This window comes from Scyliorhinus canicula, chromosome 15 (assembly GCF_902713615.1).
Source record: "Scyliorhinus canicula chromosome 15, sScyCan1.1, whole genome shotgun sequence".
NCBI lineage: Eukaryota > Metazoa > Chordata > Chondrichthyes > Carcharhiniformes > Scyliorhinidae > Scyliorhinus > Scyliorhinus canicula.
In genome coordinates, this window is record NC_052160.1 from 141,351,739 (window position 1) to 141,368,229 (window position 16,491).

At 44.8% G+C, this 16,491-nt stretch overlaps 1 protein-coding gene across 8 annotated transcripts in view; it reads right to left on the reverse strand.

Annotated features, from left to right (window-relative positions):
* LOC119978753 (plasma membrane calcium-transporting ATPase 1-like) overlaps positions 1-16,491 on the reverse strand; it is a 277,686-nt gene that overhangs the window by 50,346 nt on the left and 210,849 nt on the right. For all 8 annotated transcript variants that reach the window (XM_038820612.1, XM_038820609.1, XM_038820605.1 and 5 more), the window contains 3 exons: positions 10,808-11,050; positions 10,017-10,258; positions 6,187-6,415 (listed from right to left, as the gene is read on the reverse strand). In XM_038820612.1, the coding sequence (XP_038676540.1) occupies positions 6,187-6,415; positions 10,017-10,258; positions 10,808-11,050 (714 nt within the window). The remainder of the gene's footprint in view (positions 1-6,186; positions 6,416-10,016; positions 10,259-10,807; positions 11,051-16,491) is intronic.

The window sequence follows — 16,491 nt, forward strand, 5'->3', positions numbered from 1 at the left end:
CTGGGACCTCAGCGCTAACTGCACAACCCTGCCGCCCTTGCAGTGTCTTTCCATCCTTTTGATAATATGGAGGCCAGAGCTGTTCGTGAGGGAGGAACACTGCAGAGAATGTTTCCTTTCATGGGCGAATCCAGAACTAGGGAGCACTGTTTTAAACTTCGGGGTCATCTCTTTTTTTCTCTCTCAGAGACTTGTGCGACTTGGGAACAGACTGCCTCAGAAACAATCGAGGTGGAGGTCATTGAATTTTTTTTTTTTTTTTTTTTTTAAAGGTGGAGGGAGGTAAATTCTCGTTGGGCAAGAGAATCATGGCATGGTTGGAAACGTAGAACTTGAAACACAAACTGATCAATCATGATCTTATTGAACGGTAGAGCAGGGTCGAGGGGCAGAGTGGCCTACCTGTCCTCCGATTTCATCTGTTTACAAAAATAAAATGTTCCATTTACGAATAACTGCGGAGTTTGCAAAGTATAGTAGCCAATGGTGCAGAATTGTAACTTATCAGTAAAGGACGTGCGTCTTAAAAGTGCAACTGGTTAGAGGGAGACTACTTTACATTGTACTGCAGGGGCAAACCCAGCCTTTTAGGTATTAACAGTTCTCCATTTCAAACCAAAGGTAATGTTCAAGGCAGCTAAATCACACTGACAAGAGTTCAAAAGCTGCTAAACAGGCAGTGAATGATTTTCATGCTGATGTCATGCTTGTTACAACAAAGCTATCACCATCAGGCCAAAATAAACATGTTTAAAATTTATGATTCGCCTGTCATTGGTCATAGTCTGTGAGGGCACTGTCTGAGCAGTAGACAACTTCGACGAGACACCGTGTCACGATGTTTAGCACTGCTGCCCCACAGTGCCAGGGACCCGGGTTTGATTCCGGCCTGTGTGCGGAATTCGCACGTTCTCCCAGTGTCCACGTGGGTTTCCCCCGGGTGCTCCAGTTTCCTTCCAATCCATAGATGTAAAGGTTAGGTGGGGTTATGGAGGATAGGGCCCAGGTAGGGTGCTCTTTTGGGGAGGGGGGTCAGTGCAGGCCCGATGGGTTGAATGGCTTCCTTCTGCATTGATTATCAGAAAGTTAAGAGAGAAGAGTACGAGCATTGGGGGGGGAGGGGGTCAACCACACCCATATGTACTGGTCCTGCCTCAGAGAGTTCTGGACGGCCATCTTCAAGGCCATGTCCAGGGTGGCGTGGGTTGAAACGGAGTCGTGCCCACCGGTGGTGGTCTTCAGGGTGCCAGAGCTCCCAGAGCTCCGGACAGGGAAGGGGGCGGATGCCCTGACCTTTGCCTCACTGATCGCCAGCCGGAGACCTGCTGGGATGGAAGCCGGCAGCGCCACCCAAGGGTTCGGAGTGGCTCTCAGATCCGGAGGCTGGAAAAAAACTAAAATTTGCGATAAGAGGGTCCAAGGAGAGATTCCAAGGCACGTGGAATGAATCCACAAGCCTCTTCACCAACTGGTTCACAAGGGGGTGATAACTGGGGGGGGGGGGCAGAGAATGTCGCCTGTAAGGAGGGGAGCTGGTGAAGAACAGAGGATGAATGGGGGAGGGGCATCCACAGGAGGGAACACAAACCCCTCCCACACAGACCGAACCAGGCAAACTAACGACACAACACACCCTCCCTCGAAAACTCAAACTCAAGGGGACGCCCCCACCCCAAACACCACCAGCAAAACGAAAACAACCAGCAAGCGAGGGGAAAGAGCCCAGATATATTTGTGAATCTGTGGGTAAAGCGCGGTGCAACTCGCGCTGCCAAGCGGTGGGAGCCCCTGCAAGAACCCGCCTAAATTCTGTGAAAATTAGCACTACTGTAAAAATGCAAAATAGTATCCAGACCTCAGTCACGGTTATGGTGACAGCAAGGGGCTAATGTCCTGTTGTTTTTATTTTGTTACTTACCATCACCATTGTGCTGTTATTGATATGCAAAACTCTAAAATGCCAATAAAAAGATTTTTAAAAAAAGTAATGAGAGAGAGAGATACCGCAGCTGAGAGTGTATCGGGGGGGGGGGGGGGGGGGGGGGGGGGGGGGGGTGAACCCTAACAACAGATGGATATGCGACAAGTCAGCCTTGGAACAAGGGGAAAAAGGGTAGGCGATCTAAAACAGGGCAAGGGCATCAATTAAAAAAATAGATTGCAAGGATTTTAGTGTTTTATATATAATAAATAAAATGAAGTGGAACCCATTAAATATTGCAATGTTCTATGGCAGCTGAGTTATACCCCAAAGTTTTTTTTTAATGAGCTAGAATGATATTGGTTGATCCAGAAACAAAACCATGAAAGCTATTAAGCCTACAGATATTACAGAGTGAAGCACAGAAATCAGCAAGGTCATATAAACCTGCAAATTAAACCATTAGAAAGCTTCTGCCTAAGGCGTTGACAGACTTTGCAGGCGAGGCAACGATACAGATACAGGAGATAAACAGAATAAATCAGGGGCTTGTTTAGCACAGGGCTAAATCGCTGGCTTTTAAAGCAGACCGAGGCAGGCCAGCTGCACGGTTCAATTCCCCGAACAGCCTCCCCAAACAGGCGCCGGAATGTGGCGACTAGGGGCTTTTCACAGTCACTTCATTTGAAGCCTACTTGTGACAAGAAGCGGTTTTCATTTCACAGAATCCTTTTGAACTGTTGCACCCTTTAAATTTACAGACTGTTTTCTGCCATTTGTTGTTGACACCATATATTTTGCAGCCTAATTAAAGAAATCTGTGTCTGTTCTTCCAAATCTAAATTTAAATTGAGACTAAACAGCCTATGATTTGCCACAGTAACAGTGGCTGTCAAGCTATTATTTAGTGTGCTGTCATTGGGAGCTTTTTTCTAATTTGAGCTTTTAAATTCTGCTGCTCAAGACTGCTTCAAAACAAGAGGAAAATTACAAACTCAAATCAAGACAATAATTTAAAGGCAGTTCCATGATCCTGCACCCAGATTAGATTCCCTGGAGCATAGTTACCCTGGGAAGAGTGGGATTATCACTTCATTTCTGACTCTTCCCCTCCCTTCATCCAAAGACTTGAAAACACAAATATTTTCCACAATATTAGTGGAACAGAGCAAGTTAGAAATCCCACACCAGCAATTTTGAATTGATTTCCAAGTTGGACGCCCTGGTGCATGTTTTGACAGTCTTGGGTATCTAACTGAACATTCATTCGAGCAGATTCACCAGGATGTTGCCTGGGCTGGAGCGTTTCAGCTGTCAAGAGAGACTGGATTGTTTTTTCTTGGAGCAGAGAAGGCTGAGGGGGGAACCTGATTGAGATGTATAAAATTACGAGGGGCATAGACAGGGTAGAGAGGGAGGAACTTTTCCCCTTAGCGGAGGGGTCAACAACCAGGTGGCACAGATTTAAGGCAGAAGGTTTAGAGGAGATGAGAATGGAAACTTGTTCACCCAGAGTGTGGTTGGAATCTGGAACTCGCTGCCTGAAAGCGCGGCAGAGGCAGGAACCCTCAACATTTAAGAAGCACTTGAAACGCCATAGCAGATAAGGCTATGGACCAAATGTTGGAAAATGGGATTGCAGTACATATGTGCTTGATGGCCGACATGGACAAAATGCGTCAAAAGGGCCTTTTTTCGTGCTATAAAACTCTATGAATAGCAGCTGAATAGAATTAGTGTAAACAAGATAGATTTTAATGCACCACGAGGTGCCTGCTTGCAGGTCTCACTACAACGTTCACATTAAGGTTAGATATTTGTTGTGACAGGAGAAAGAAGTTCAATTATAAATTGTCCAGTAATTGCAAATACTGTCAATTGTGAAAAAATACTGAGGTGTACAAGGCTTCCGACAAACAAGATCTCTGGAAAGAAACCCATCCAAAACAAACCCATGACTCCCATACAGAATAAGAAATGGAATTGCAAAGTGCCTCGCTCCAAATTTAGCCTTTCCAACATAACTGACAGCTACAAATATATTTTTGCCAATTTTCTCATTTCAGTCGTCCACTCCTCCTGTGATATTTAAAATAGCAATAATTCCTCCCAGATCAGGCTGTCAATTTGAAATCTTGTTCTGAACGCATCTTGCTGGGTGACCTCAATGATTAAAACGGCAGCAGAAACCTTCTCTGACGTTTAAGAGGAAAAAAAACGTCTTTAAATATCACAGCACAAAGCGCGTTAGGAACAGAATGGCTTGGTGCCGTTCTAGTATCCACCCTTCCAAAGAAAAATTATTTGCTTGAAGGGAGAGATTTCGATGGTGTAGTTCTACGATATGCCTAGAGTTTTCTGAAGCTAAGGAAAATTCTGCATCAGCACCGATTGGCTTTCTCGACCAGCTATCGTATGCGGTTATGCTGAACTCAGCGTTCGAGTGAAGCTCAACTATCTCAAATTGCAAGCTTGGAGGAGTAATTGCTAACACGTGAAGATGTGAAGGCAGTGCAGCTGAAGGAAGGCTGCATTCGTGAATACACTGCAAGCTAATTAGATACCAAATGGGAAAACTTTGCATTATTAGCACTCGGTTTACATTCAGCCTCGAGGCGTTGCTAATTTAAAAAAAAAAGGGGAGTAAAAAATAAAATTAAGCACTTTGATGAAATTTTACACAACAGCCACAGGAACAACAGCATGTTACCCAATACTGCAGATGCCTCCACATTGCTGTTCGCACACACTAGTGATAATACAGCATCATGTGTGGGTTACCCCTAACATCTGACAATTGAACATGGACAGTAAGCAGTTGCAACCCGGGAAACACAAACAAAAAGACTGCCCCAGAACAATTTTTAATTGGAGACCAGCAACTGTTTTGGATCATGCAAGAAAATAAAATACCACACAAAAGCTCGCAACAGGTTACAAGTTTAGAACAGTACAGCACAGAACAGACCCCTCAGCCCTCGATGTTGTGCCGAGCAATGATCACCCTACTCAAACTCACGTATCTACCCTATACCCGTAACCCAACAACTCCCCCTTAACCTTACTTTTTTAGGACACTACGGGCAATTTAGCATGGCCAATCCACCTAACCCCGCACATCGTTGGACTGTGGGAGGAAACCGGAGCACCCGGAGGAAACCCACGCACACAGGGGGAGGACGTGCAGACTCCGCACAGACAGTGACCCAGCCGGGAACCGAACCTGGGACCCTGGAGCTGTGAAGCATTGATGCTAACCACTATGCTACCATGCTGCCCCTAAGTAAGGGAGGAAATCAGCTAGAAGCTTGCTCATTTAAAAACAAAGATATTCACAATGTTAAGACGACACTTTTGTTCGTGTAGCCACCTGGGGTGGCCACTGCCCAACACAAAATGGAACATTGCAAGGAATGCAGGGAAAATGGACATGGTGTAAAGCAAGCAGCTTGCAAGGCGATTGTGAATTGGGACGACTGCAGAAACCGGTTTTGACTGCTGCAGAGACCAGACAGCACTGTGAAAGAAAACCCGTTAACATACTAATGAGGCGATACCGGGCGAGTCCCAGATACAATGGACACAAGTTAAGCACAAATCGATACATTCTATGGAAGGCCAGACCCAGTGGCGCCAGAGAAGCCCAAAACAATAGGTCCCAAGAACCGCCCCAGCAACCAAGGAACTGCCCTATGATTGGGGGGGTTCAAACATATCGATTGGGAAGAGACCCAATTGATTCCAAGCAGGTAAGGGAGTCTGCCCAAAGGGGCGCGGATCCCCTGGGACCTATAAAAGAAAGGTCCCACACATGGTTCAGTCTTCTGTCTCCTGATCCAGCCTTCGGACAGCAGCCACCAACAAGTAAGTGCCTCCCAACGATCGCTACCAGAGATAGGCACTCCTGACCCCTTTTTAATTGATACCAACCTGAAGTCTGCAGACCAGAGCAGAGCAAGAGGCCTTGTTCCCTGACCCAGCAGTTCCTTCGAGATAAGTATTAGTTGTTTAGCGGTAGGAGTAAGTTTAATCCTTTTAGCGTGTGCATGGGTAGTTATTATAATTGTATTATAATAAACTCTAGTTGTTTGGACTTACTAATTGGTGTACGGTTTTATTGCTTTGAACTTCACCTTGAAGCTTGTGGCGGTGTCTTAACGGCACCTGGCGACTCCAGAGTTTAGACAAGAAACAGAGCCAAATTGAGTGTTCAGCACACTCACCCAGAACGACCAACATTAGTTACTCTCCAAAACCCAATTTACCTCTGGTCGCACCGGATCCTCAATCCCCACAACAGTGATGCACGTCAGGTCACTCAGGATCTCATTTTCGTTGTCCCATTCGGGTTCCTTGACAAAGTCTCTGTAGGCTAGGCAGATGGTCCGCAGCCCTTCACAGGCCATTGGTTCAATCACCTTCTTCACCATTTCATCACGGTCCCTCACCTTGAAAACTGTTACATCTCCGTTTTTACCCAGTAGTTTAGTGCACCTGAAAAATATTCACAAACATTTTCTTGGACATGATACACATTAATTGTCAGCATCTGTTACCTGCAGTAAACAAAAAAATGAGCAAAAGGACAGTCTTGTCATTGACTTAAAAAAAAAAATTGCTTCTTTCCTGGGATGTCGGCGTCACTGGGCAAGGCCAGCGTTTATACCCCAGCCTCAGTTTCCCTTGAACTGTGTGGCTTGCCACCCCATTTCAGGTCAAAGATAACAGGCAGTCAACCACATTGTAAGGCTGAATGGCCTCCTTCCATTCCACAAAGATCCAGACGTCAAATCAGCTCTGCCAGTGTGTTCCGGTTTCCTCCCACAGTCCAAAAATGTGCAGATTAGGTGGATTGGCCGTGCTAAATTGTCCCTTCGTGTCCAAAAGGTTATGTCAGGTTACTGGGCTACGGGAATAGGGTTGTGGCCTCACCCCTAGATAGGGTGCCCTTTTAGAGGGTCGGTACAGACTCGATGGGCTGAATGGCCTCCTTCTACATTGTAGGGATTCTATGGGCTGACTGCGAAAATCTAGGTCCCCGACTCCTTGTCTTCTGATGGGTAGTCAAGCATTTAACAGAGTTAGAAGCAGAAGAACAGACTGATCTAGCAAGCTTGTCTGGTGAGCGCCGAATCATTCAGAGCAGGAATTTTCCAGGTCGGCAGTTTTCGGGGTGTGAACGTCCTCTGCATTTGGTGCGTGAAGCAGAAAAGTATCAGGCAGAATAATCTTCTCTCATTTGCCATCATGGGGATATTGAGCAAGGACAGGGCTGACTAAGATATGCAGCCAGTCTCCCCCCCCCCCCCCCCCCCCCCCTCCCAAATTAAATCATTTGCCAAAGCTCACCTATGAAAAACAACCCAGCACCCATGGAACCTTATTTCATATACCCTTGACTGCAACTTTACTGATTCCCTGGTAAATAGGAACAAAATGTCGATTTGCCAAATGACCCAAGAATTCTCAAGGCTTTAGTCTGAACTATGTAAGATCAAATGCTGAACAGTTCTGAGATATACACAACCCCTCCTCCAGCCAGTCATGGACGGGTACCACCCTAGATAATCACCATAATCAGATACCAGTCAATATTTGGTTTCTGATTTTAAAAAATTTGTTCATGGGCAGTGGGCATCGCAGGCTGTGCCAGCATTTATTGTCCATCCCTAATTGCCCTTGAGGGGACAGTTAAGAGTCAACCACATTGCTGTGGGTCTGGAGTCACATGTAGGCCAGACCAGGTAAGGACGGCAGATTTCCTTCCCTAAAAGGACATTAGTGAACCAGATGGGTTTTTACGACAATCGACAATGGTCATCATCAGATTTTTAATTCCAGGTTTTTGTTGAATTCAAGTCTCACCATTTGCAGTGACAGGATTTGAACCCGGGTCCCCAGAGCATTACTCTGGGTCTCTGGTTTATGAGTCCAGTGACAATCCCATTATACCACCGCCTCCCTCCTAAACATTCCAACATTGGAAACCCTGCAAAATAATTTGGATTCATCACAACCAACTGGAATTGATTTGTGGGGATGGGGAGAAGCATATTTAATTAGGTTAGATTAATCGGGTCAGCATATTCAATTAGTTAGATCTCAAACTGGACAGTAAATAAAATACAAACCTAGCTAGCTTTAGCTATCATTCAAAAAGGTGTCATCAGGCAGGGAGGCTGAAAACTTTATAAAGTTCTGAGCAGGTGAGGTGATATTATTGCCACTGAAAATTGACTAGTGTCTTATCTGTCTCAGAGTTGCGTGTCATTGATATTCTTAACTACCTCTTAAAGTGAACAGAACTTCACCAAAGTGTATAACTAAGAATAAAAGTAGTTAATCTGCATTATTCACCCAACTATATGTCATGGCGCTACTAACCTAGTAAGAATGGCTTCAAATTATTAAATTAACCACATTTCCACTCTTCTCCATTTGGTGAAGTGTTCCACTTCAACACACCACTGCCTAAGTGAAGGGCGAGGAAGAATATGCTTAATCTCTACAATTTATCAACACCTTTTGACGATAAGAAGGAATTAACCAGGAGTGGAATGTGGCCTCTAAGAACTGCCAGCACAGCACTCTGCCGCAGAGGGTGTTAGCATAACCTGTCGGATCACCCCAAGTCTAACTTTCCTTTTTATGGTCCTGAAATATAGCTTCAGCTATGAATAAACATGCACTCCAGTATAGTATTTAATGATAAGTCTAGGTCAATAACTGACTAAAGATATCAGCTAAATATATACAAACAAACGAAAACGCAGAAGTGTTCAAATCTGAATCTTGGCTAGAAAATGGATTACTCTTGTTGAATAACTTTGTTAACAATTTATAGATTATCCAGAGATTATAAGACTAGTGACGTTGTTAAAAAATGAGAAGCAGTCTCGCCTTCATATTTTCATCGTCAAGTTTTGAGCTCACTGAATGGAGAAGATAGCTCAATTTTTAAGATGAAACTCTGCCTTTGATCACACCAATGCATTATCTACCGAGTAAAAAGTAAGTAAAGGCGCCATAGACCCGATTGACCAGAGGCTGCATTCCCCTTTTGAGGGGGAGAGCCGACTGGTGGTGATTTAACCCGAGGATCACCACACCTCAGGCGAGGGGCAAAGTTGAGAAGGCGGGGCCTTCACGAATAACCTCAGCCGGTACGGGAATTGAACCCACGCTGCAGGCCTCGCTCAGCATCACAAACCAGCTGTCCAGCCCGCTGAGCTAACCTGGCCTCCTACTGTACATTGTCCAACACATTTCCAACACATCACCAGGATACAGCAAGTTGTAGCTTTTTGGATTAATTGTCATCGCCTCTATCACTTTCACCCCTTTTTCTTCCTCATCTCCCCCTCGCTCTCTAATATAATAGAATTAAATACTTAAGCCATCACAACACAGGCAGGAGCCGGTTTTTTTTTTTTTTTTACACACACTTGCTGTTTTGTCAAAATAGATAGTCCTAACAATGGAGTCTTGTGTGTTCAATCACATTCAGTCTTGAAATAAGGTGGCACAGACATCGTGGTGGGAATGGTAGACAGGATGATTCCAGTGGTATTCAAATGGCTGTTGGTCCATGTTGACAAGTATGATTTCGGCAAAGCTGCTCTGGAGAAACAAATACTGACCAGGAATGGGTAATAGATGCCCCATTCTGTTTTTCTACAATTCACGGGAGCATTAGCAAATATCTAGGAAGGAACTGCTCACCAACTCTTTTTGATGACAGAGGCAAGAGAAGGAACAAAAGGAAATAATAAAAAAATACATTGTCTTTTGATTTAAAAAAAAAAACTTTAAGTGCACTAAAGGTAGATATATATATATATTAAAAAAACATGCATCTTCAGAAATCATTCCTAAAGGCTTCTGCATACATTATGCAATTCAGATCTGACCCAATATCAGCTAAAATCTGATTGATATTTTGCTCCCCCTTCTTCAGAGCGTGAGAAGAAATATGACCCGTTTCCAGCTCACTGAAAGTCCAGATTTCATTGTTATTTCTTTCATTTCTCATTCCCCACTGACAAAATTTATATTACTTAGTCAAGTGTGACAATGACGAAGAAAACCCGCTCACTTGCGTAGAATGATCTCGGAGGCACCCTTGCTATACATGCGGAAACTTCCATCAGCATTCTTCAGTACTGTACTCATGGACTTGCGGGCAGAGTTGAAGGTGTACACCTTATAAAGTTTCTCTTCTGGAATTTCATTGCGAACAGCCTGATAATCTTGCTTCAAATCCAGCACAAAGCCAAGCAAAGCACATTCAGTCTTGTTCCCTACATGACGAGGAAGGCCTCCTTCTTTCTCAGGGGGCTGGGGACAAGGGCACAAATAAAAAAAAGGTCAATGGTAATAAAAAAGTTAAAGTTTCTTGTCAATATTAGCCATAATGCACAAAGTACCACAATTAATAAATGTTGTCAGAATATGTCCATGCAATATCTCCATTTATTAATGATGTTCACGGTGGAAAGCCATTTATCATTTCTTCCTTTCCACAAGTATAAACACCATAAGTAAAATATATAATTTCAGTGTGGTGTAAAATCAGGAGGAATATTTCCAACATTCACAAAGACATGGAATAGACAGAAACCAGACTGACTGGGCTTCCCTTGGTCGTAGGAGCCATCTGTTTACATATTGTGTGGAACCAGATGCAAATATTGCCACAAAAGGACATTTCTATTCAAGAAACAATGATTCAACTTTCAAAAACGTTCAGTGCTTTGTAAATGTTTATTTAAACATGCATTTTTACGGCCATGACCAGTCGGAAATCAGGCTAAAACACTTCAGCTTTCTTGAAACCTGGAAAACGTCAACATTTCAAAAGAATTTCCCCCCCAACTTCTTGCTCACCAGTATTTTGGTCGTGTAGGCAGAATTAATGGCAATTCCATTGACGATCCTCTCCATAACTTTTGGTAAAAGTGCATCTGGGGCAGGTGTTTGCCTGTAGTGCGTTTCTCCAATATATGACTGTACTACAGTCATCCTATTCATGGTGAGAGTACCCGTTTTGTCTGAGCAAATGGCTGTGGCATTGCCCATAGTTTCACAGGCGTCCAAATGTCTGACCAAATTATTGTCCTTCATCATTTTCTGTCAAAACAAATTTTTAAATGTTAGAAATTATTGGAACTCAATTAGTCACTTCACCTTGGGAGCTTGCATTCAGTTCGATAGCTGAATGATCTGGGTGGTGGGCAAGTCAAAGGGATGAAAACATCCTTTCACATAATCTACTTTTCAAACCTAAACATTTACTTCTCTCAATTAAAAAGAGTTTTACAATACTGCTATTACTCCACTAAGGGTGGGGGAACTCCATTCGGCATGGTTAAAAATGGCCAGCCAGTAAGACACCAACCAGGAAGAGACCAGGTAAGGGTCTTCTGAGAAGTGTATATGCCGTAATTGTAAACAAGTCAAAGTTCTTTATTTTACACGGCGTGTACTCCCCGTTTCCTTATTAAACTGGCGACGAGGAGTAAGCTGCAACATACTCGGCTGAGCCACCTCCCTGGTTTTCTGGACCCAGTTTGGAACCAATTATTTTGACATGCTTCTGCAGTGATCATTCAATGGTATCATTTCAATAGGGTGGGCAAGTCACCCGGTGAGTCCATCGCCGAGTTTGTATCACGGCTACGGAGGATAGCCAAGTTTTGAGAGTATGGATCTGCTTTATCCAATAAGCTCGGAGATCGTTTGGTCTACTGTATAAATGGAAAAGCAGAAAAATGTTTGGGCGAAACCTCCCTAATGTTTCAGCTGGCGCTACAGATCACTTTGTCCCAAGAGAGCGCGAGGAACATAAGGAATGGAGTAGAACGCTTTGGGACGTCGCCCTCATGGGCCAGCTAGGCCCTGACTGACTGCCGCAGCGACTCCGGCCTCTGGACAAAAACACTGGCCATTTAGAGGTGGGATGCCCCAGACTTGGCTGAAGGAGATTCTGGCCTGGGTGTGATGTGTGGGCGCCAGTCCAGGTGTAACCGTAGTTAGGAGAGGCTGGGGGGGGGGGGGGGAGCGTCGCCACCATTCCAGCAATGCCAGTCGAGGTAGGCGTCAGCCCTGGGGCTGGGCCTTGCATTTGGATGACCTGGAGGATGCAGCTGAGATGCCGTTAAACTACTTGACAGCACCCGCGTGGCCCTTATTCGTGTTCCGATACAAGCGAGAGCCGTCCTCCTCTGCAGACCGAATCTGCAAACCCCCCCTACTGCAAAGTGGTCGCTCTCCTAAACATTATGGACTCCTTACCCATCATTGCATTCATGACTGGACGCAAACAGACCCCGTCCTTGCCAAGGTGTGGAGTCTGGTGCTGCGGCTGGCATCCAGGGGAGTTGGTTTCTCCTCGGAGCTGACCATGGAGGATGGTATCCTCCTGTGGGACACGAGGGTTGTTGTTCTGAAGGGCCAGTTGAAGGACCTTCACAACGGGAACCCCTGAGTGTCAAAAATGAAGACGCTGGCGAGACGTTGTGTCCAGTGGCCAGGCTTGGACTCGGATATCGAGACATTGGCCCAAAAGTGCTCCATCTGCCGAGAAGCTCTCCGTGGCGGCACCCATACATCCTTGGGCTTGCGTACATGCCGATTCCGCCGGTCCATTCCTGGGGTCAACGTTTCTCATGCTGGTGGATGTCCACTCCAAGTGGCTGGAGGTCCACAAGATGGTGACGATCACCTCCTGGGCGGCTATCGAGTGATTCCGCATTTCTTTTTCCACCCATGGAAGTAGCTCGGAACAGATAACGGGGCTGCTCTCATGAAAGGCAATGGGGTGCGGCATGTCCGCACTGCCCCATACCATGCATCACCAAATGGCTTGTCAGAGAGAGTCCTGCAGGCGGTTAAATGGGGACTAAAGAAGCAGACTTCGGGCGGTCATATTTTATTCTTGCACAGGGCATCGCTGCACGCAGTAACTGGGGTCCCCGCTGAGATGCTGATGGATCGTAGGCTTCATACCCGACTTAGTTTGCTTCTCCCGGACAGCGGCGTGAACCAGGAATTGCAAGGGCGTGCCTGGTTCCTCTCCTTACAGATACTGCCAGACCTGCACAGATTTTGCAGCATTTTCTCTTTTGGTTTTTCAATGTATACGTTCTTGGAACAGGGAGCTCTGGCTGTTGGAATGGGCAGATACACATTTGCCAGACATGTTACAATCACTTTCTACAATTACTAGATAAAACAAAATGTTTGACATGTACAGCCAAGAAAGTTTTATTCACAAAACCAAGAACGAAATCACCAGTCTGGAAAATGGACAGGCAGCATCATGCAGATCTGTAAAAACCACAGCCATTTCCATCCTCCATCTACCTCTCATAGACAAATTATTCAGTTGAGGAAACAGATGACTGCCATGCTGATCTGTAACTATCTGGCACAGGAAGCTGAACTACATCCTCAGTTCCTTTGGCTGGATTCCTCTTTCCCACTGCATGAATCAATCAGCCAACATCAAGCTCTTTTATGGGGAATTCCAAGGCTGGGATTTGAACCGTCTCCTAGCCAATCCAACCACAAGAATTTTCAAACAGTTCCAAACACACAATCTACTCGTGACTTAAGGTATTTCAGAGGATTATTACAAGGAGCTTAATTCTATAGAATACAACCTGTGGTAGTCACCACTGTTGTATATATCACATACGAGATGTAATACGGTAAGGCTCCTGTACTACAGGTACTGGGGTAGATCCCTGCCTGCTGGCTCCGCCCAGTAGGCGGAGTATAAATGTGTGTGCTCACCGAGCTGCGGCCATTTCGGCAGCAGCTGCAGGAGGCTACACATCTCTGTAATAAAGCCCCGATTACACTCTACTCTCGTCGTAATTGATAGTGAATGACAACTCACCTTTATCTTTTTGATAACATGCCAATTTAAAAGTCTTTATAACCTGGAATTTCAGACATTTGCCAATCACTGTTCAGCTGGGGTTCTGAATATGCAAACGCAAGAGAACTCTTCTAAGCTGTCTTTTTTTTTCTTTTTGTAAATTTAGAGTACCCAATTCATTTTTTCCAATTAAGGGACAATTTAGTGTGGCCAATCCACCTACCACTGCACATCTTTTTTTTGGGTTGTGGGGGCGAAACCCACGCAAACACGGGGAGTTTGTGCAAACTCCACACCGACAGTGACCCAGAGCCGGGATCGAACCTGGGACCTCGGCACCATGAGGCAGCAGGGCTAACCCACTGCGCCACCCATTCTAAACGGTCTTAAGTGTTCAGTTCTGGTCAAGAAAAGTTTTTCCTCTTTTAACAACACATAAATTGGGACAAAAAAAAAAGAAGCTACTGCAGTCATATTCAGCTTTAAGTTCCTGAGGGTCACCAGTCTGTCCTGGTCCACTCACGTTGATGCAACAGTCAAGAAAGCCCAACAACGTCTCTACTTCCCACGGAAGCTAAAGAAATTTGGCATGTCTGCATCGACTCTCAAACTTCTACAGATGTGCCATGAGAGCATCCTATCCGGTTGCATCACAGGTTGGTATGGCAACTGCTCGGTTCAAGATCGCAAGAAACTGCAGTGTGGTGAACTCAGCCCAACGCATCACACAAGCTTGCCAACCCCACACTGATTCTGTGTACACTTCCCTCTGCCTCAGGAAGGCAGACAGCATTGTCAGAGACCCCTCCCACCCAGGCTTTGCCCTCTTCCAGACCCTTCCATCAGGCAGAAGATACAGAAGCCTGAAGACCCGCACATCCAGACATGGGAACAGCTTCTTCCCCCACAGCTACAAGACTCCTCAACGACTCCCCCTCGGACTGATCTGTTCCCTGTAAGAACACTATTCACGACGCCCTATGCTGGTCTTGCTCATGTATTTGCATTGTTTGTCCCTTGTTCCGCTCTGTACCAATCACTATTTGTCAGTGTTCTCTGTCGATTGTTCTTTTTGTCTACTATGTACGTACTATGTACGTTTCCTCGGCCGCAGAAAAATACTTTTCACTGTACTTCGGTACATGTGACAATACATTAATCAATCATTGTAATGTAATCAGATACTTTTGGAAAGTTGCACTGAAATACATTTCATTGTTATTGTGTTGAGGTAGAAAAAGATCTAATGACTGGCACTACAATTGAATAATAGATTTGAAGGAGGGAATGTTGGCTTAATGCTTTATGACGATAATCGTACTACGTAAAGTGGTTAAGACTCAAGACGATACTTCATCTGCAAATTGTATCCCAGGCAGAACATCTTTAGCCAGCTGACTGACTTTTTAATAAATCTATCAAAAATAAATTAGCTGACAACTTTTTATTTCAAATTAGCCTGACCTGGACATCAAAGACGATAAAATTCTTTAGTTTTGAAATGTGAACAGAATTAAAACCAGAATAAGATGTGAATTGAACAAAATCTGTAACCAGCAGAGGGTAGTTTACACACCACTAGAAATGGCAATTATAAATCTGTAACCAGCACAGATTAGTTTGCACAACAGTTGAAATGGTAATTAAAAATAAAATATATCATTATCATTGTCTATGTTGAGAAAAACACACTGAATTTAGTGGAGATGGGAATAGGCATGGTAGGGAGAAAGTTAATCCAATTCTTTCCCTGTGCTCAAGTCATAACATCACCAAGCTAACACAATTCTGGTCTGTCCCATCAATGTTACAGCCAATTAGAATTGCACTTTCACAATCTCAATTGTCTAGCCTTTGATAATCTGTTACCCACAACAGTTCTGCAGCCACCGATTTGCTTGGCAACCTAACCACTACCTTTGATGCTTCAGCCTCTAATAAAACCATTACTCTCTCTTACACCCTGGCTATTCCCCCTGTTCAGTCCTCATCGCCACGCCCTTAAGTACAAGGGATACAGAGCATCTCGACAACAAGGACTCCTACATCAGGCTCCTATTTATTGACTACAGCTCCGCCATCAATACCATAATCCCAGCCAAGCTCATATCAAAGGTCCAAAACCTAGGACTTGGCTCCTCAATCTGCAACTAGATCCTCAACTTTCCGACCCACAGACCATAATCAGTAAGAATAAACAACAACACTCCCTCCACAATAGTCCTCAATACCAGGACCCAACAAGGCTCGGTACTTAGCCCCCTACTCTACTCCCTGTACACACACGACTGCGTGGCAAAATTTGGTTCCAACTCCATCTACAGGTTTGCTGACGATACGACCATAGTGGGCCGGATCTCGAATAACGCCGAGTCAGAATACAGGACAGAGATAGAGAACTTTGTGGAGTGGTGCAGTGACAACAATCTCTCCCTCAATGCCAGCAAAACTAAAGAGTGTACACACCCCTGTCAGCATCAATGGGGCCGAGGTGTAGATGGTTAGCAGTTTCAAATTCCTAGGAATGTACATCTCCAAAAATCTGTCCTGGTCCACCCATGTCGTCGCTACCACAAGAAAGCACAACAGCGCCTGTACTTCCTCAGGAAACTAAGGAAATTTGGCATGTCCACATTAACTTTTACCAACTTTTACAGATGCACCATAGAAAGCATCCTATCTGGCT